The sequence below is a fragment of the Ischnura elegans genome, chromosome 11, assembly GCF_921293095.1.
Source record: "Ischnura elegans chromosome 11, ioIscEleg1.1, whole genome shotgun sequence".
NCBI classification, from domain to species: domain Eukaryota; kingdom Metazoa; phylum Arthropoda; class Insecta; order Odonata; family Coenagrionidae; genus Ischnura; species Ischnura elegans.
In genome coordinates this window covers 96,099,414-96,121,166 of record NC_060256.1, presented here as the reverse complement: position 1 = coordinate 96,121,166, position 21,753 = coordinate 96,099,414, and the positions used below count along the sequence as shown (strand labels likewise).

General features: G+C 40.2%; 1 protein-coding gene across 3 annotated transcripts in view; it reads right to left on the bottom strand.

Moving 5' to 3' along the window:
* LOC124167517 (neurexin-1) overlaps window positions 1–21,753 on the bottom strand; it is a 267,454-nt gene that overhangs the window by 96,494 nt on the left and 149,207 nt on the right. For all 3 annotated transcript variants that reach the window (XM_046545448.1, XM_046545449.1, XM_046545450.1), the window contains exon 4: window positions 15,042–15,191. In XM_046545448.1, the coding sequence (XP_046401404.1) occupies window positions 15,042–15,191 (150 nt within the window). The remainder of the gene's footprint in view (window positions 1–15,041; window positions 15,192–21,753) is intronic.

Genomic DNA, 21,753 nt, shown 5'->3' with positions numbered 1-21,753 from the left:
AATACAGTGACATTTGACAAAAAATCAGTATAAAACACACCGTTACATTGAATGCAAAGGAAAAGTAGAAAGGCTTCAAATGGATTTGATAGTCTCGATCAAAATGACCATTCCTGGCGTGGCAAGTATAAGTGATGAGAAAAAATAGAGAAAAATAATAATAATATCAGTCTTAACTTTTGCACAGTGGTAAATAAACTAAATGATGATAAGTCATGAAATATGTCTAAAATTTTCTTCCTTTCAAAATAATCAACATAAATATTCTATTGTGGGTCAAATTGATCCAACTGGGCATTTTAGTGTTAAGCGATGATAAACTAGAGTATTAGTAAAATGCTGTTCAGAACAGTCGGCATCTGTGCAGTTCCTGATACAGCGGCAATCCCGAGAGCCCTTCACGCCAGCAACCATTGGCGTAACTATGGGGGGGGGGGGGGGAAGAGGGGGTAGATCCCACCCCCACAAAGCCTCAGAGAAATAAAATAAAATATTTGCACAATAGGGTTTCCTTTCCTTTAGGGTTCAATTTCGTTTCCTTCATCAAAGAAAACGGAAGGCATTTGATTGCGATTCGTTACCCACCATTAGTGTATTCATATTAATACACAAATTATTTGGTTTTAGAAATCCCATTTGAGACGAATGCTAATGCTGATGAAGTCTTCTCGGGCAATCAGCCGGGTCAGAATGGACATTGCTGCCAACGTTTCGACGGCCTTCTCTGCCATCGTCATCGGGGCGAATGATGGACCTGGTTGGTCCAGGACTTATATACTCAGTTGGGGCGGTCGAGTCGTCTGTGATTGGCCCGTTTCTCTTCCTCTTAGCTTACCCATTCGTTTAACGGTGGGATTCCATGATTTTCTCCGGTTGAAACTCGCATCTCTATTCATCGTATGATTTGCGAGTCCTATTTCAATCGCCTCCGTTGTAAGTTGGTCCCATGAATATCCTTTTGCTTTGCAGAGGATTTTGGTTTCATCGAGCTGTATGGCATGATCGTATTTAGTATAGTGGTCGGCTACGGTTGGATTTCTCCGGGTATCCAAGTCTTAAGCAGCGTTTGAATGTTAATGGCAATTTTAACCTCAGTTGAAAAAGGCCAGATTGGCGGCCATGAGATACCACTCCATGTGACATCACAGGGACCTAGATGCTATACGAGTAGTTTTTTTTCAATCGTCTGAGATTGCCAATGCATGCATGAGGCACAGAGCTCATAGAAACATTTCTTAATAATCACCTATTAAAACTGCCTGTGGTCGGAAAGTTTCTTTCGTTTGATAGGGTATTAATAATCCTTATTTAAGCCAAGCACTACTTGCTAGCAGTGTACTCTGCTACCTGCTAGCACCCTGCATCGTAGTGACGCTCATAGCCTCGCACCAAGGTGGCCTCACACGGCGGTAGCCGGAACCAGAATGACGTCACACGGGCTTTTCCCAGCATCCATAGTTAGCCGTCGCGTTTCCGCGCGCTTGAAAATTTTCACTTTTCATTTAATCGCTAAAAATAGATAACGTCATTTAAAAATCTAAAGGCGTGAAATATGTACTCCAGGAGTATTAATCTTTCGATTTAGGCATTTAAATAAAAATAGGAAACCACTTTATTGTCCATTTTTGACATATAGTAACTGCATCTGCTTAAAGTTAAAGATCAATGTTAAATATCATGGCAACGAGACGAATCACTGAATACCAACTAGTAACTAACCCCCGAACACCCCGTCGCCCCCGGGGAGTCGCCCCCCCCCCCCCCCGCCAAGGCCCACCCACCCCTCCAATTCCTTTCCCACCTCCCCCACTGCCTTCACCTCCACTATAGTCTGTTCATTTTTTGTCTGCGGGTGAGCTTTCGTGAGAGCCCGGACACTCTCGGATGGCTTCGCTGATGGGGGAGGGGTAATACCGAGAGAGAGAGGAGTGAACATAACGTTGCCAAATGTGCATATCCCTCCCTACTTTGTCACTGGAAACGTGTGAATCATGGGTGGCCACAGGCATTTGACCATGGCGCCGAGACAATATACCTACTCATTTGAAAGGCATTGGGGATAATCCTTTCACAGAAGCCCATGACATTGTTAGCTACTGCGCTGAATGAGGCACCGTTGGTGGAAGGCATACTTAGTCACATACAAGGAGAACGCGTGAGGTTTGGCAACACTGCTCCACGAGCAGATTCACAATGTTCACTCGGCGGAGGTCTGAGAGCGACTCACTGAGGCCACGCCTACTGTTTGCTGATTGGCAAAAGCAAAGTCACATGTCGAGAAACTTTCCCTCCCCACACCACCACTTGCTTTGGCCACACCTCCTCACCCGCAGAGATAAAATGAACAGAGTATACCTCTTCCATTTCACCTTAACTGGTCGCGGCATGAACGCCCGAGTACGACGAAATCTCCGGTTCCTTTGAACTGTATTCAACTGCATTTGAGTCCGCGGCAATAATTTGCATTTGCGATACCATAAATACATTTTAAGATCATAGATAGCATTTTCTTAATTTACGGTTGGTAATTGAAGATGTCTTCTAAAATGAGTCAAGAGTTTTTTTATTTCGTCTTCTGCGATACTAGATAAGACGTGCTAGTAAACTTGATATATTCCTTTTCAGCAACCGAAGAAAATAATTAAGTTTTGAGAGTTTGGGGTTAATTATAAAACTTTATTTTCACCAAAAGTGAGCCTCATAGACTACCTGCTTATGATCCACTCGTCTTTATGGTATTGAATGTAATACCGATTGAAAAACCGCAGGTGTAAAAGTCTTTAAAACGGTGCATGAGAATGCAGGCTGCGGGAATTGTGAATGATAACAAAATATTCACTGAATTTCCTTGGTCGTCTTTTCCTTGCAATGCCAAAAAAAGCACCACTAGGTCAATATTTTTATCTACGGAAATTGGATGTTAACCTCACCACTAACAATTGAAAATCGTAGTCTAGTCTTCATTCAAACTTTCGTGGGTGCTCGCCATGTTTCATGAAAACTTCTGGGCTACTTCGCCACGCTTTCTCCGGTGATTCCCTTGAGAAAGCGACCAGCATCAGTCGAGAAACGTTGGGGCCAACCAAAAAAATAAACGCGGCGACATATCTCATAAGTTTTTATTTCACATATCGTAGTCTATATTTGGTTTCTCAATTTGATAGTATTAGTGTGAACTTAAGCACTAACTAAGACCGACATTTTCCCACAACCGCCAAGCACATAGTCTGGTTTCGGTGTTGTGCTTAGGTGGTTTTCGGGTTGCCTACACTGGTAGGGGATCAAGTGATGTGGAAGACATCTTGGCCTTGTGCGCAGTGGCCATGCGCAGAGGTGCTCCACTTGCATATCCTTCGTCTGAGAGAGAGAAAGAGAGAGAAGGGAAGCAGTACGCCCGACGGACCGCGGCTAAAAACGGAACTAAAAAAAAGAGAAAAACGGGTAGGCGTTCGCTTTGGAGTGATTTTAGGTCAAGTCGAAATGCTTCTTGGGTGCGGAAGTGGAGTGCCGGGGTGAGTTCTCTCGGCATCCAAAAGAGATGACCGCGCCTTCTCAATAGAATTAATGCCAAGGTCTTCCAAATCCATGTCGTAGGTGAGTACGCGAGTGAAGTTATCCCCACGCCTGTGGGTTAGTCTGGCGTGAGCTCGAACCTTACCGACCCAAAATAGCACTTACAATGAATTCCTAGGCGAGTCAGAGAGCGTTCGGAGAGAAAAGCATGTCCTGTTTGTCACTTCACTGACAACGAGATTACGAGAGAATATTTCACGCAGGAATATTCATTACGAAGAAATAGTGTAGTTTCCTTCATCAAAGAAAACGAAAGGCATTGATTGCGTATCATTACCCACTATTAGTGTATTCATAATATACAAATTATTTGGTATTAGAAATACCGGTTTAGACGAATGGCAATTGTCAATATTATCCTAATTTGAAAAAGGCCAGATTGGCGCCCATGCGATGCCACTCCACGTGACGTCACAGGGACATAGTTTCTATACGAGTAGATAGGAGTTTTGCATCGTCTGAGGTTACCAATGCATGCATGAGGCACAGAGCTCAGGGAAACATGTCTTAATAATCACCTATTAAAACTACCTAAGGTCGGAAAGTTTCTTTCGTTTGCTAGTGTAATAATACTCCTTATTTAAGCCAAGCGCTACCGGCTAGCAGGGTACTCTGCTACCTGATAGCATCCTGCGTCGTATCAGGGCTCAAAGCCGTGCCCCAAGGTCACCTCACATGCGGCAGCAGGAACCAGAATTACGTCACACGGGATATTCTCCAGCATTCCTACTTACGCGTCGTGTTTTCGTGCGCTTGAAAATGTTCACTTTTCATTTAATCGCGAAAAATAGATATCGTCAGTCAAAAATCTGAAAGCGTGAAATGCGTACTCCAGGAGTAATAACCTTTCGATTTAGGCAATAAAAAATAATAGGAAACCACCCTATTGAGCACTCTGTGAGGGAGCAGATGATTGTAGAGTCCTCGCAACTATCTCCGATTCCGAGAGTGATTAATTATTATCCGGACGTTTCGGAACGCGAATCGCGTTCGATTGCGAGTGGATGAAGTAGGCGAGCTGATGTACTGTTTGCCTCACCTACCCTCATCCCTCATGATGGAGCGCGACTCTTGTTCCGAAACGTCGGCCGAACGGAGAGAGAAGACCCGACCAGAAGGCCTAACAACCTTTTTTGAGCGTATTCGCCGGAAAAGCATTTTTATTTGGGCGAAATAAATTTATTTCACCATTGGCAGTACACACATCTGCCAAGCTAAAGTCAAATATAAAATTTACTAACAATTACATGCGTACATGAATATTGAAATTACCAGGATAAGATTCTTGGGAATTCCCAAGATAATCATTTAACTATGATATGTACAACATTAAAACGGAGTCCAGGGGGTTAATAAATACTAACAGTAGCATGGAAAAAATAGGCATTCTAGTTGCCACCTAGAAAATTACCTTACAATGCATCCTCCAGATATTCATTAACACTGTAGTAGCATTTTTCAGCTGGGAGAAGTTTTAGTTTCTTTTTAAATACGGAGAGTGGGTTGCTATTTTTTATTTCTTCGGGAATTTTAATGTAAAGGATCGAGGCAGAGTGGTTGGGACCTTTACGACAGAGAGAGAGCTGGAATACTGGTTGGAGTGGATGTCATTTCTTGGGTGGGTGAGGTGATCCTGGTAGGTAGAATTTGGAAGAAAATGGGAAGGGTTTGCTTTAACAAAGCAGGCTCGTGCAAGAATATACAAAGAAGAGAGGGCGAGGATTTTAGATTTAGCAAAGAAGATTTTACCTGGAGTGCGAATAGGGACATGGCACATAGCTTTAATAGCTTGTTTTTGGGCTGAAAAGGCTCATATAGCCACAGGTGAGTTCCCCAAAACAGAATGCCATAAGAAATATGAGAATGGATTTTAGCGTAGTATACCATTTTTAAAGTATGCAATGATACAATCGGAAACAACCATCTGATCATGAACATACCCACGGAGATTTTTTTAGTACAACCTGTATGTTAGGTGCTCAATCAAGGTTGGTTGGGATTAGAAGTCCAAGGAACTTTGTAGTATACACATCAGAGGAGTGAGAGTGAAAATTTTACTTAGATTAGATCTTACGTCACTGCAAAAGCTTTATATTGTTTTTTATTAACGGTAATGAGTCGTATAAAAGTTTGGAATAGGCCGATGGTTGTCTTATCCTCTTTAAGGATAGCTACTACATTTTAAAGGCTACGGCAAGTAACTTCTCCCTCTGAGTGGGTGCTTTCCATTCATCGAGACACGTCGACACTAGTCGACTTGCGTCGCGGTTTCCGTGTTTCATTCTGTGTGTGTCGCCAAATGTTGTGACAAAAGTCAACAAACGATTACGCGCAGGAATTGGATAGTTTAAAACAGTTTCCGTGAGTTGACTCTACTATCGCCGAAAAAAAGGTAAAACGCTGAGCTTAAAGCATTTGTTTGAAATTCTGTCCAAGCACCATAGGGTCGCACAGTCGCACGCCAAATCTATAAAAGGTGGTCATAATTAGAAAAATAAAAGTCCGGGGTTTTCATTTTTCATATTATGGTTGGGAGGACACTTATTTGAGCCGCAGAGAAATTAATTTGAAAAGCAAGTAAGTATGCACGTTAGGGTTATGACTTTTTGTACAAAATTTGATTTCCTGTGCCACAAAAGGATGAACTTTCACCCAAAAATAATGTAAGAAGTCTTACTTTTGTTCTATTTAAAAAAAAGTCACCCCCAACAAGAAATTACTAGTTAGAATTTCCGTCATACACAAGGTATATCCTTATTCTTTATAGAGTGCTTTCAAACTTTCACCAAAGATATTAATCGGTATGATGGAACTCTATAGAGTATTCTGAATGTTTGTAAGACTCTCTGAAGTCTTCTTTGACTGAATGAAATGACAAGAAAGTTCTAGAAAATTCTCCAATTTTAATTAAGGTAAATTAAAGTAAGTAAATTAAAGTAAAATAAATTAAACCATCATATAGCGGCAATTCGATTGACTGACGACTCATTGATAGAAATTCGCAGCCGAAACTGTGATAGGGGTGGGTATTTGGATTATTGGACGTAAAAGTAAAAAAAAATCATCGGGAGGAAAAATCTGAAAACTTTGAAAAGTCGATTAGTTTTCGAAATATATCGACTTGAATTAACATGGGAGCCTTGTGAGACTAAAACTTTTTCGCTTTTATTTTGTACTTTTAAACGTCTGAGGAACATGATTCGATTTTTTGGTATGGTTGCCATTGCGACAAATTGATATTTAGTATATTTTATTATTTTTTGAACGCTTTCAATGCTTTTCTTATGGGAAAACGTTAGGAATTTTTTTGACCAACTTGCAATAATTGTACGACAAATTCCTTGAAATATAAGATGGAGGATTTTTTGGATATCTTGGAATTTTCCTACGTCGAAACAATTCCGAGGAATACACGATTTCGATTTTACATTGTCGTGATGGGAGAATTTTCAAACTCTGATTTCGGCCTTGAGACATGTTCCATATGAAAACTTGGAATCTCCTGGGAAAACCGTATAGGGTTCTCCGCACCCTAGCGTTTCACCCTACTTTCCCCGTAACCCTTTTGGTTAATTCATAATTAAATTCCGAAAAATATCCTGCACGCGAAAAATCATTGTCGCCATTTTTTTGTGGAGCATACGAAATTGAATATCTTAGCACCCGTTTCAGATAGATGAATGAAATTTTCAGGGTAATAATATTGTTAAAATAGTCAACTTTTGGAATTATGACCGTTCCACTCGATCGATTCATGTGCGAGTTATATCGATACCAATCTCCTTGGATACGCTTTAATCGCTAATAACATTTTTGTAAGTCAAGGTATAAATATGAAAGTCGTATACAATACAACTGCAAATGTGTTTTATCCGATAAAAGTTAAATCAAGTAGATCGATTGTCTTGAGTCGAAGTTATGATCGATACAAGTGTGCATTCGATAGATCCCTTTTTCAGACCTATTTACATAGTTACGGAGATATATATTTTAACATTATTCATGAATTATGCATTCCATCAATTATTTTCTAATAAAGATTATTATAAGTATTATCTTCTAATAAAGATATATCGATTTGAATTTATATATTTTTGTAACAAGTCCCCGTAAGAATTACACGCATCGCCCTATATACGTCATCAATTTAAGTACACTGGTGAAATTTGGAAAGCGGGGATAGTTGAGAAGGCAGGGGTAAGGGAATGACCATTGAATGGAAGGGATATCAATAGGATAGCGAATTTTTCAATACATGTGTCAGTATAGTCGAAAGTTCGATTCGATTTTTAAAGCAAATACGCAAATTGGCATAACTTGATTAGTGTATGCGTTGGACCAATGAAATTTGGTGAATGGGTACAAGGGCATAGTTGACCAGAAATTATAAAGAAGATAACCATACTGGAAGGTAAATTAATAGCATTGTGGATTTCACAGTACAGATGTCAGTATAATCGAACGATCGAATCGATTATTACAGCAAAAACACAATTTGGCATAACTTGATTAGTATATACGTTGGACCAATGAAATTCAGTGAATAGGTACATCTTGGTATTTCTCACTATGCCCAATGGAAATATCTTTTGTATGTAGTCTCACATTCGATATTAATCGAATCTGCGTTTTCACAAATTATATCGAATTGCTATAAAATTTAGGATTTTACATCCACGGGCATTGTTGAGCAGGATTTAAAGAGTAGATGACCATATACTGGAATTAAAATCAATAGCATTGCGGATTTTACAGTACAGATGGCAGTATAATCAAAAGATCGATTCGATTATTATAGCAAATACGCAAATTGGCAGAACTTGAATAGTATATGCGTTGGTCTAATGAAATTTGGTGAATGGGCACATCTTGGTATTCCTCACGATGCGCAATGGAAACATGTTTTATATGAAGTTTCTCATTCGATATATATCGAATATGCTTTTTATTAAAACATATCAAAACGTTATAACATACAGGATTTTGCGTCCACGTACATAGTTGACCAGGAATTTTAGGGTTGGTGATCGAAGACTGGAAGTTAAATCAATAGGATTGCGAATTTTCAATTCACGTGTCAGTATACTTGATAATTCGATACAATAATGATAGAAAATATGCAAATTGGCGTATCTTTATAACTATTGATGTAAGACCGAAGAAATTTGATGAATGTGTTTATCCTTTCATTGTTCATACTGCACTATTGAAATATATTTGCTCGCTAGGCTCCCATACATTAAGATGCATGTTACAATATCGGAAATTAATTCGTTTAGAATGTTTGAAAATTAGAAAGAGACGTAAGATGATGCTATTCATTTAAAATAATTCATAAAATTATCAATTGATAGCCTTAAAACTTTGCAATGTATTTTAGGAAAGAATAACTTTAAGAAATATTCGTAATCTAATATAATTAAAATATACCCCCATATTACTATATATAATGTTACTGTAATATTGGTCCAGTGGATATAATTAACCATTACTGTCTCATTTTAGCAGAATTTCCAATTTTTTGGCAAAATATAATTCTTCTTTATATTTAAATGTCATATTCGGAATTAGCGACCTCTAAAACTATTATATTCCAAATTTCAAACACATTACATGATATTTAATATTTATGACCACCTTTTAAGCATTTGGCCCCACTGCGGGTCGTTTCATATATCGTCTTACTCATTGTTTATTTGATTACAACAATGAATCATTAAACATTGTTTAAACGTAAAAGTTTGGCTCTTACGGTCGAAAAAGTGAAGAAGAACACGCAAAAAACTATCAAAACGGCGAAACAGTCGTCTTCTTCATCTCGCCACGGAAAAATATTTGATTGGTGCACTTCATAGTATTTTTCATAGACAGAACGACATCTTCGCATTAAAAAGAACTTTTAAAAATTACATTTTACCCATTCTTTGATTTTTTTAACGGCCGGAAGTTAGATTTCAATTTCCAAGGTGTAGAAAAAGGCCTGAATATTGAAATTACGAATGCTATACGGAAAAAATATTTAAAAAATGTTCATCTAAGGAAATGTTGATATTGTCCCTCTTACTTAAAATAAACCACAAAAGACGGAAATCACCATTTTTGCTGTGCTCATTGCCGCGAGGCGATTTTCGTTTTTTACATGAAAAGTTTCAAAATATTTTTTTTAATAGCATACTTAGCTTCGATATTCATATTTTTTCCTGCGCTAGCTCAAGCTAATGGCTATAGTGTGAACATAGTTACTAAAATCCTTCAGAGAAAGTTGAAAACTCGAGCCCTTTCACAGCTTTGCTCCCTTCCCCTCATCACAGAGAAACCTAAAAAATGGTGCCGGCTATTGTTTGTGGGTGATCTTTCAGACAGGCTTGCTCGCAAATTCCCCAAAAATGAATTCAATGTTTCTTTCCACAACCCCTACACTCTCGGTAAAGTTTCGTGTCGTAACAAAGACAAAATAGGTTCCATCCATCAATCTGGGATTTTAAAAGTTAATTGTGAATCATGCAACTTGTGTTACATCGGTCAAACAGACAGAAGTTTCATTACCAGAATGAAAGAACATAGAAGGTGCTGGAAAAATGGGGATGAAATGCTACTTCTCGCCAAACACTTACTACAGACTTTTCATTGTAGTCATTTTCAACCTGAAATTCTACACTTCGAAAGTAAGGGCACAAGACTTGATGTTTTAGAGCAATTCGAAATTGTACAGAGTGATATAAATATGCTCATGAATGAAAAAGTGTTTGCCATCCACTTTCCTCTCCTTAAGATCCCCTTCCCGGAAACAAAAGGTCAAATTCTTTCTTCACCCACGCCTTAACTGACCCCAACATCCACGGCGTGTTTCCCGTCCGCCCACCCTCTCTGCATATTGTGTTTGACCATTTTCTTTTGCTGGCAATTTCCTCCCTTGCACCCTCGCTAATTCTCACTCCTTCTCAGCCAACCTAAAGGGACTCCTCACCCCCGCCTCTTTTCCTGCTTCGCTACTTACTCCTCTCCCTTTCTAAAGACACGCGGCCTCTCTTTTTACCCTAACCCATTTTTTCATTCTTCTCAACCCCCCTCCCATTTTTCTATGGTTCTTCTCTACGTGTCGTTATTTTACTGTTATGACTAGAGTCCTCCTTCCAACGTGGGTTCCCCACATCTCGTAGTTGTATCTTTTCCCACTGTCTCTACTCTGTACGCCTGTTCCCACCCCCTTCTTCAAAGATGTCAAACTCTCCCCAACTCTTTCTCAGGGGTATAAAGGTGATTTTCAAATGTTTTGCAATGTCTTGTACCAGATGATGACTCAGTGAACCGAAACGCGTTGTAAGCAGTAAAACATTTTGTGGAAAAGTGCTACGATCTTTTATTTATTAAAATTTGGTGTTACTTTCTTGCTTGTCATGGCCCAATTACGAGAATCAGGGGCCGGTTGCGAGAAATGGTCAGGGGGGGACATGAAGTGTAACTGTGGCATGTCCGTGCCTGGCTCTCTATTGTTAGGTGTTTTGCAAAAGGGCAACAAAGTATTGTGGTTTGTTGCCCCGTGAGTCTACCGCTGTGTGGACAGCAACCCAGTCAGCGCAAAAGATAAATTACCCCATTTTCCCCCTAATTTTACAGCGTAAACTTATGTTAAAAGATGGCAAACCTATGTGTAAACGGGTAAACTATCTAAAAATTTGAGTGTTAAAATTTGGGTCATTTGGTGGTAAAATTCGTACTTACTCCGAGTAAAACTTCCCGATACGACATTGGAACCATCAAAGAAGCTTGAAAAGAAATATGTCGCTACCCCCTCTGTCGGCACTATTGTGAACTAATAGCACAGTGACTTCATTCATTATAGGAATTATTACACGATAATGAACGAAATCAACATTGATAGTGAAGAATAACTATTTGTTGAACGACGAAAAGTTACTAAATATACAAACACAACATTTATATAGAAGGAAATAACCACTTGGTGAAAGAGAAATAATAACAAAAATATAACATACATTCATGAGGGCATACTAACTAGTTGACAGAGAAATGATGGAAATATTAAAATCTATGATTTAAAAGGAATTGCAGATTTGATTTCTTTAAACATTGAAACATCGCTAGACTCAGAACTTTTTCTTCCGTTGAGCACTCGGTGATAACTTCTTCCACACCGAACACATCTTGGCATGATTACGAGGAAACAAATTCACCCAAATGAATGAAGGTAATTTTCAAGTGATTTATTTTTGCTAATGACCTCAGCCTTTCATCGACAGCGAGTATATAATATTGTAATTTTGCGAAATGAAATCGAAAATAATTTGAAAAATATCACCAAGAAATTTGCTGTGGATACATTGAACTTTATTTTCTACTTTGAACTTTTCTTAACCACATTCGATTAAGTAAATGCCTCACTATATATTTTTTATACTTCACAGTTGGAAATTCTGCACGCGAGTAATTAATGAGTAAGGAAAGGGTAATGACGAAAAGGGTAAAACTGCCCCAAATAGGGTAGTTTCCTTCATCAAAGAAAACGAAATGCATTGATTGCGATTCCTTACCCACCATTAGTGTATTCATAATATACAAATTATTTTATTTTAGAAATCCCAGTTTAGACGAATGGCAACGGTCAATTTTATCCTCATTTGAAAAAGGCCACATTGGCGCCCATGCGATGCCACTCCACGTGACGTCACATGGGCCTAGTTTCTATACGAGTAAATAGGAGTTTTAAATCGTCTGAGATTACCAATGCATGCATGTGGCACAGAGCTCAGGGAAACATGTCTTAATAATCACCTATTAAAACTGCCTAAGGTCGGAAAGTTTTCTTCGTTTGATAAGGTAATAATACTCCTTATTTAAGCCATGAAGCGCTACCTGCTAGCAGGGTACTCTGCTACCTTCTAGCAGCCAGAATGGCAGCAGCGCACACATCCTCGCCCCAAGGCCACCTCATACGGTGAAAGCGGGAGCCAGAACAACGTCACGCGAGCCTTTCTCAGCATTCATACTTATCCGTCGCTTTTTAGCGCGCTTGAAAATTTTCACTTTTCATTTAATCGCGAAAAATAGATATCGTCATCCGAAAATCTAACGGCGTGAAATGCGTACTCCAGGAGTAATAATCTTTCGATTTAGGCAATAAAAAATAATAGGAAACCACCCTATTCGGAATCTAATTAAATATGCACTCTTATTGGAAACATTGATGTATCCTGTTGATTAGGCAACACCTTTCAGTTATGCGGGTCACGCCATTGCAGGATAAACATATGCACTAACGTCATTCGCCATGCAGGGGAAATTCATGGCAACATATTTTAATCTTCCCCCTTGAATAAACTATCTAATAGTAATGATTGCCTACTTGATAGTGTTAATGGCCAATGAGAGACTGTCGTTTGATGACAGAGGTTTAACTGTCTAGGTACACACAATATAAGGGGTTTTGCTGCTGTTTTATGTTCACGTTAACCACTTCTTATAAATGAAGGAATCTGGGTTACCATACCTATGAAACTGAGGTTCCGCATCATATTTTTCCAAATATAAAATTTCCAGGAAATGGTTGGTGCGAAAAATTTTGTTTAATTAATTTTTAGGTTTTATTAAAAGGTCCGATGGCTGCGGGAGACGAGTTTAAAAATGCATTTAAATGCGCATTGAGGAACGCACTCATCGTCATTCGAGTGAAAAGCCCTTTTGTCATATTCCAGATTGGAGGATTGACTTTTGAAAAGAGTGGACCAGACGGATGGGTTGATGATCACGAGGAAAGAATCGTGTTTCATTTGATTCGTTCCAATCAATTTGAACGATGCACGCATTTTCAATTAGCCTTCCAAATGTAGCCATTCATTAAAAGGAAACGTAATCCTCACACGCTCATTTCCTAACTTTTATATTACACATTACTATTAATAAGTATACAAAAAGCAATTACAGGGATTGTACTATCACTAGAAACCTGTAAAGAAATACAAAACGAGAGAATGAGCTGAAAAAAAGCGCTCCGATCCCATAAACTTGCCTATTTGAGCAGCATATGTTCTCCACTAGGCCACCGTAAATACTAGCGCTGTTAGGCTTATAATACTCAAGATGAAATCCAAGGGTGACAAGCTGACCAAGTACGCAGTAAATGAACACGAAATACTCGTTAAATCCAATATATATTGAAACAGAATGATACATTTGCAGTAATGAAGTAGCTTCTCCCATTGAGTGCGGATATATTCACGCAGAAACGAAATACTTGCGGTGATTAAGCAAGGACAAGAAGAAGAAGTCGAGAAACTGAATTTTCCTGAGTAACAGATGTGGCGCCATGAACTTTGCCCGGTTACAATTTTGAAAGTGACCGTGCATGGCTTTTGAATTTGGCAACCTTAAGAGTCAATTTTGGACGATATTTGGTTGCCTACATGGTCGGTTGCGTACCTCAGTGACCTCCGACCACAGCACTACCCCTGGTGGTCAAATGATTGCCGATGGTAATCTATGGACCTTATCATCCTTTCGAGGCTTGAGGTTGACGCATTAGTTGTTCGGATAAGCCGCCTCATACTTCAGTGACCTACGACCTCTGCCCAACCACTGGGGGTCAATTGGTTAACTACAGGGATTTTGGACCTCATCAATACATTTTTCAACTTTAAAACCCCATTTTTAGCCTCGCTGACTGTTCAGATGCGTGATAAAAGCATGAGTGACATTTGGCCCAAGCTTGACCTCTGTAAATCTACAGATACGGTAGGTGGTACTGTAACGTTGATTTGGTCATCCATTGGTTTTCAAGGGTGACCAAAACGGTTAGTCTCGACACCTTTGCAGCCAGGCTTTTTCTTTTTGACTTGAGGGGAAATGACCTCTCGGTGACTTTACAAGAGCTACGGACGGATGTTTTACTCATAAAAGTAGTTGGCCATTGCGCAACCCACTACGCTATCCAGGTTCTGTAATTCCCATGGCAACTTTAACGACTTTCAACAATGCTATATGCTAAACTCTTGAGATCCATTTAGGATGAAAATCTGACAGCAACTTTCAATCAACAACCACAGTATAGTATATGAAATCAACCCGTTCCGGATTTGCCGAGAAGACAGCTCATTGGCTGGGGGCTGGGACATCCAGTATATAAGAAAACTCCGCTTGGCTTGGATGGAAATGCAAGAGAATATGGGTGCCTAAGAAACCACTACCAACATTTGAAAGTTCCATGGGAATGAAAGAACCTGGATAGCGTAGTGGTCCGCGCAGTGTCCGGAAAGCCAATTGCCCGTGGTTCGAATCCCAGTGCAGAGGAATTTCCTCTCATGGTAGCTGATGAGGATCAAACCAATTGGCTTCCATTAAAAGCACACTACTTCTGACGTGAGTGCCGAAGTTCATCAAAATCGCGAACGGTAGAGTGCAGAAAACGAGAGACACGCGATTAATGGGATTAATTAATGAGAGAGCGGTCTCACCTGTGTAGAAGAGAAGTCCGCTGGGCTGTCGCGTCTTGAAATGGAGCGAGACGGCGTCCTGGGCCCCAACTATGGGCCCACCGCCACTCAGGCCCAGGTCGTACGAGAGGAACTCGGAGCCGCGGAAAGTGGCCTCCGACGGCGCCTTATCTGCAACAAGGAGAAAGAAGCAATCAGGACCAACATCCACACAACGTTCGAAAATAAGTTCGCTCCAAAAGACACATTCATTCCGCACTGCAAACTCCCCAAGCGATTTTTCATCTCTAGCCGTGGCTTACTCGTAGCTAAGTGTATCAATACAACTTTCACTTACTTAATGCATAACATGATCATGATCTTTGGGTCGTCTGTTACTTAACAGAAATCTTTTAATTCCCCAGCACCATCTTCTGAATTATTTGTTTCATTTTCAGCATTATTGATATCCTCCTCAGATCTGGATCTTTTTCCAGCTGAAAATTGCCTTCATAGAATTTTTCTCCTTTGGTACTCTTAATCTCTTCTAGTTGATTTAAATTAGAGTTGTAAAAACTATTTAATTTTTAAATATAACATTCTTAGATTTCACAATCTTTCTACGATTTTCAGGGTCAACAAAATTTTTCCCTTCGGTGGAATCACAGCAACCAATAAAAATAGGCATTTTTTTCATTTTTGGGTCAAACTTCATCCTAATTTCCTTTTGCACCTTTTCTTAAGACACACAACAGAAAACTTTCGAATGAGTAAAGTCTATAATTTGCTCAGGCCACTTCTCCTCGGGTCCCATAACTGCTTTAAAGGGAACGCTATTCGCAATGTCATCAGCAGTTTCCATGGCTTCGGCCCAATACTTTTCGTTTAAAGCAGCACAATACATTATGGAACCAGTCATTTATAGAACAGATCTATTTGTGCGTTCGGCTAACCCATTTTGTCCTGGAGTAATGGGAACAGTAATTTCATGAATTATACGATTTTTTCTAAGATGATTCTCAAAATCCCTTTTTATACATTCAATGCCGTTTTCCGAATGAAGACATTTAATATTTTAAAATTTTTGTTATCCAAACTCTGCTAAAAACTCAAGAAATGTTTTTAACAATTCACTTTTCGATTTCAAAGGATAAGAAAATATTTTTTTCGTAAAATCATCAAGAAATAAAATCATCCATCAAAACAAATAATTTCCATTGGACCACACAAGACCGAATGAAGTCTACCAAGTTTCTCTTTGGCTGTATTTGGAGACCTTTTGGGGAGACTATATTCAGCATTCAATACATTCACCCTGAGCACAGACCACACATCTTTCACTTCGATCATTTTTGACTTTGACTCCAGAAGCCATCCCTGCTCTCCCGCTTCTATGGTGTAAGTGACCTAACCCTTAATGCCGTAGGCCGCCGCTGCTTGGAATAGCTGAATGGTCAGACAGAGCTTCATTCAAACCTGCACCAATCTCCCTTGACACAGTCCATCCAGTTAATGAAAGATCAAGTGCGCCCTTCACTTCATCCAACGTGTGAATTCCATCCACCTGTGAAGCTGTGGGAAACACTTCTCCATTAAATGGCGCAAAAAGATTTCGACACACTGTCCACTTAATTTTAATTGCACACACTCCACTACAAGTGTTTCGATTGGCTTGATATCATCATCACGTGCCAACTTATTTCTATTCCAGACACATCTGCCACATGTAGTGGAATCAAAATGAGAGATGGCGGTCTGGAAATGGGGGGGCGGAGGAAGAAGCACAGAAGAGTACAGTTAAGGCCGTTTTACATGGGGCACGGTTAGAGCTGCATTTAGATGATCTCTGCATTCCCTTTGGGTTTTCACCGCGTCCGTTGTGTATTGGTGACAACAGTTTCGCTGACATTGCAGTCAGCGTCTTCAGGTCGAAGGTGAGGTAACTCGGAAAATTTTCCGCCTTATGTAGGCGGCGGCGGCCTTTTCATCCCGCTGCTGCTCTCTCATTGGTCGGTGGTTGTCCATCTCTCATTGTTGGTCTCCCATTGGTTGGTGGTCGGAGAATCCTTTTCCATGCGATATGCAGGCGGTAGCCTTGATCCCTGTTGAAAGAGCTGCATTTATTTGTAAAATGGCGTGGAATTGCGCGAATGCATGAACGAAATTAGAACAGGGGCTATTTTGCCGTCTCGCATCTACGCATTCTCGCATGTGTTCTAGCAATTCACCGCTTTACACGACGATATTTTGATTGCGCCTTCGCGCGTACGTCAGATTGCACAATTCCATGTACCGTGTAAAACGGCCTTTATAGAAGATTAGTCATCCTAAAGACCAATGCGACTGAAATTCCGGACTTGCGTCAAGTCACGAGGTAGAAAAGGTGTTGGGGAGCGTAGTGGCGTTATAAAACAGTGAAGTGATTGTAGGTATCAAAGACAGACGTGAGCGACATGAATGAGTGAATGAGTGTGGAGAGAGAGAGTCCGGGAAGGTCGCAGGTAGAAGAGCTGGAGCTGAAGATAATACAAAAAATATAATTATGTCCAATTATTTCATTTGATATCTATTTCTTGATATTTTATAGGTGTTATAATTGTTATCTGGGCTGTAAATTATTGATCTAAAGGATTCAATCTACAAATATTATTGTCTTTTTTCTTAATTTTTTGTTGCGGTTTATCCCCACCTAGGGGAAAAAGGTACATTTTAGCCACGTACTTGAGCCCTATTTTTTTGCTTATGATTTGTAATGCTGTCAATACGTATGGTAAGGATGAGTGTTTTGATTTATTTCGAGTTTGCGAACGTCGGAGAGAAAGACTTTTGGACCAACAGGAAATCCACAGGTCAGCGATGGACAACCCTTATCGCGGAATGTGAGGAGTTCGAAGGCTGACCACCTAGGGAGAAAGACGGCGGCACGCAGTACATCTGCGCGGCGAATTCAAAGGCCTGCCCAAAGGACAGGACTTGCGCGAATGGCTAGCAGAAGGAAAACCAAGTCGCCTGCTGCTCGCTGCAACCCTGCAGGTGTAGAGTGTAGGGAGTCAACTTACAGCTCCTGACTCTCTCCCAGCCAGCCACATCTCTCTTGAGTTGGTGTGTGTGTAACACCAAGAAAAGTAAGCATGGAAGTTTGTGTGGTGGTTATTTGTGAGTTGGGTTAAGGTATGTGACTAATAAATGTTTTCTTTACTGAGGGATGAATTGAAATAAAGGTGGAAGATTTGGGCACTTTCATTCATATCTTTAAGTTTGCCGTTCTGTCTCCCGTTCATCTAATTAGTGTAATTCGTAATCATTATGTTGGGTTTACCTAGGGTTTGTGGATTGGAGCTTCTTTTGTACAATGTTGTATTATTGATAAAGTCTTCACGGGAAATCAGCCGGATAAGATGGACATTGCTGCCAACATTTCAATGGCCTTCTCTGCCATCGTCTTCACGGCGAAGATCGTCTTCTCTGCCATCGTCTTCAGGGCGAATGGCTTCACGATGGCAGAGAAGGCCATTGAAACGTTGGCAGCAATGCCCATCTTGACCCGGCTGATTTCCCGTGAAGACTGTATCAACAACATTCGCTGGGAAAGCACCAAATCCTTCTTCTTTGTTGTATTAATTCTATCAAGAACCGCTTACTTACTTATTCAGTATCTTTTCAGTATCTGGAAAATCTCTAAATTTGGATAAAACAATCTTCTTCTTCCCTTCAGGATTAGGCTACTAAGCCTGTTCCGGCTCCACATTACCATCTTTTCCTTGGTCTTCCTGTACTTCTCTTGCCAAATGGTTGGTATTCCATTGCTTGTTTTGGAATTATTTCATTTGGCATTCGAAGTAAATGTTCCTTCCATCTGTTTTTGAAGGCACGTAATTTATCAGTGACTGCGTGGACACCCAGTTCATCTCTTATTTGAGTGTTTCTTATTTTATCCAATATTGTGCAGCCTTTTACTGATCTTAAAAATTTCATTTCCGATGATTATATCTGCCTTAGTTAATTCTTTTTTGGTACCAAACATTCTGATCCGCAGAGTAAAGCAGGAACTGCAATCATTTTGTAAAATTTTGTGTTTCTTTTCTTCTTTTGTTTTTTAGAGTTCTTCTAATTGTGCCAGATATTCTCTGGAAAGTGTTGACCTTATTTAGAGTATCTTTTTCTATCTAATTCTGATGTCTAACCGCTCACCTCCTATTCTCCAAGCTAGGAGGTGAGCGTCTATGCTCCGGACACTACCAGCTAAGCGGATTCGTATTGTTGGGCTATCTAGATGAGCGGATTTTATTTGGTGGGCGATTGTTGAGCGTTTTTGCAGTGGAGTATCGATATTTTTCAATCTCAATCATAATCGACGATAAAAAAAATATCTGATGAATGATCCCGTGCCTGGCAAAGTGTTCGAAGTGTCAAGTATGAATTGCTTTCCGGAAATTAGGTTAGGTGTGTTGGTTCAATGGCATGACTAGCCAACTGCATATTCAAATTTCCACCAAAATGACAGGTACCTAGGTATAGCCTTCCATATCGGAGCCACCTTACTGCATATGTACTCGTAATGGAAACCATCGACGTATCCTGTTGATTATACGACCTATCTCAAGTTATGCTGGTCACCGCTATTCCAGGGAAACCTTATTCACGAACCATCCTCCTCGCCATGTATACGAGTGTACGGGAAATTGATCAGTTTTTATGATGACGAATTCAACATTAAATTTTGGCCGGTGATTTATTAAAATTTGCGAATAAATAAAAAGTTTACAGAACTAAAATCGGCTGATAGAAGGGAAGCAAATGCCTCGGTTGGTTTTGAAGGCGAAATATCCCATCGCATGATAGATTAAGATAAAATGGCTTACGCGGATTTATAACTTGTAAATTCTACCGGATACGTATTAAATTACTTAAAATAGGTATATTAATAATGAAATAATGTAAAAATGGGCATGTCACATGTTAACTGGCGAGACCTACACTGAAGGCCTTCCAGAGGCTGTTACCTTTGTCGCCACGATCGTGCTGTAAAGTGGTGGAGTAGGACAGAGTCCTCTGGAGTGCCACATCATACTAGGGAGTAGTGTTGAGAGTGCTATCCAGAGGACTCTGGGATATTAGGCAAGTCAGAGTCCTCTGGACGGCCATTCTCGTGACTACTACGTCGAGTCGTATCGCCATAATTGGGAGAGGCGGTGGCTGCCGTTGTTGGCCTAAACACCCCCTCGAGTCCGACGGGGAAATTGACGGATATCACCTGCTTTTTCAAGCTCATTGAACGCATGAAGAATGCCGAGCATTCAAGAAGTCTTGCGATATTTTCCGGAGCCATTAAGAATAGGGATGGACGGATCCAGGATTTTTTTCGGATCCGGATTCGGATCGGATCCTTGATTTTCGGAGCCGGATCTTTCGGATCGGATATTTTCGGATCCAAATGCATTTTCAAATTCCTACAATTAAACCAAGTAATTATTCAAGTTTACTCTGGGTACGTACAATCGAAGGAATGCTTTTTAGATTTTCATACACATTTTAATATATAGGCTTTCAAGTTTTTTTTAACAACTTTACATGCTCAGGACCTAAACTGTTACGCTTGGGTTTGGAAAGGAAAATAGGAAACACCTTCGCAAAAACCACTGACCAGAGGCGTCCGACAAGAATTGCTTGCAACGGCACATTCGAAGAGAGAATCGGAACTCTTTCCACCCTTATGGGGCGTTGAATTCACAGAAGCTATTTTTTTTTTATTTCGGATCCAGATCCGATGTCTTCCGCGACTTTGGATCCGATGTATCCGATGAAGGGCAATATCCGCGGATATTTGGATCCGAGGTATCCGGTCCGACCATCCCTAGTTAAGAACCGAACTACTGACATCTGCCAACATCGGAAGGAAAGTGGAAAAGCTGAAACTCGTTAATGGAGTTGTAAGAAATGTTTGTGATGGAAAAATTGTCCATTTTTTATATTTAAAATTGTAAAATGCACAAATGCCTCGAAGCCTTTGCTTCTACACAGTCCACCATTAGTGATTTTCGAAACAATGGTGGGCTGGGACGACTCTACATCATGGTACTGTAAAGCAAGAACTCTGAGACAAGAAGAGTCGTGTAGCCATTGGCGGATGAGGGAGGGCGGTCGACCCATCTGCCAAGCGAGGCAGCGTGCTTTTAACGAACTCCGCCATTTGCAAATTGGAGTCTTGTCACACTTGCTCCTCCCCGACTGCCACTGCCGATGCACCCCAACACACATTGCATTGCTCTCTCCTTACAATACGCCATAGCGAGGGGACCCGTTGATATTCAATAGGGAATCAAAGAAAGAAGGAGCACGCAGAAAAAAAATTCCTTATCAGCAGTTGACATAATGTGACTCTACATGAATGGCCACAGAATTAAATTCATTAGTTTGTTTATCGGTTGTCAAGCACAGACTCGAATGCATGAAAACGTGTTCCACATCAATACCATTCAAAGACACTATTATTGAAATGAGAAAAATTAAGTGATTTTTGCCTGATAAACCCAATCATTCAGAAAATCATAATTGTAGAAGCGAATCATGTGAAGGAATAAGGAACTTCACATTTGCATTCATTTAACTGCGATATTTCAGCCCTCAATTTCAATTTCAGCGGAATAGAAAAGGAAGAAAGAAACCTCTTCACGATATTTTCCATATCTTCTCCCCATACTCTCTTCCAGGGCCAACATGCCTTTGCAGTGAGAGGGCCAACGTGAGGGCCTTC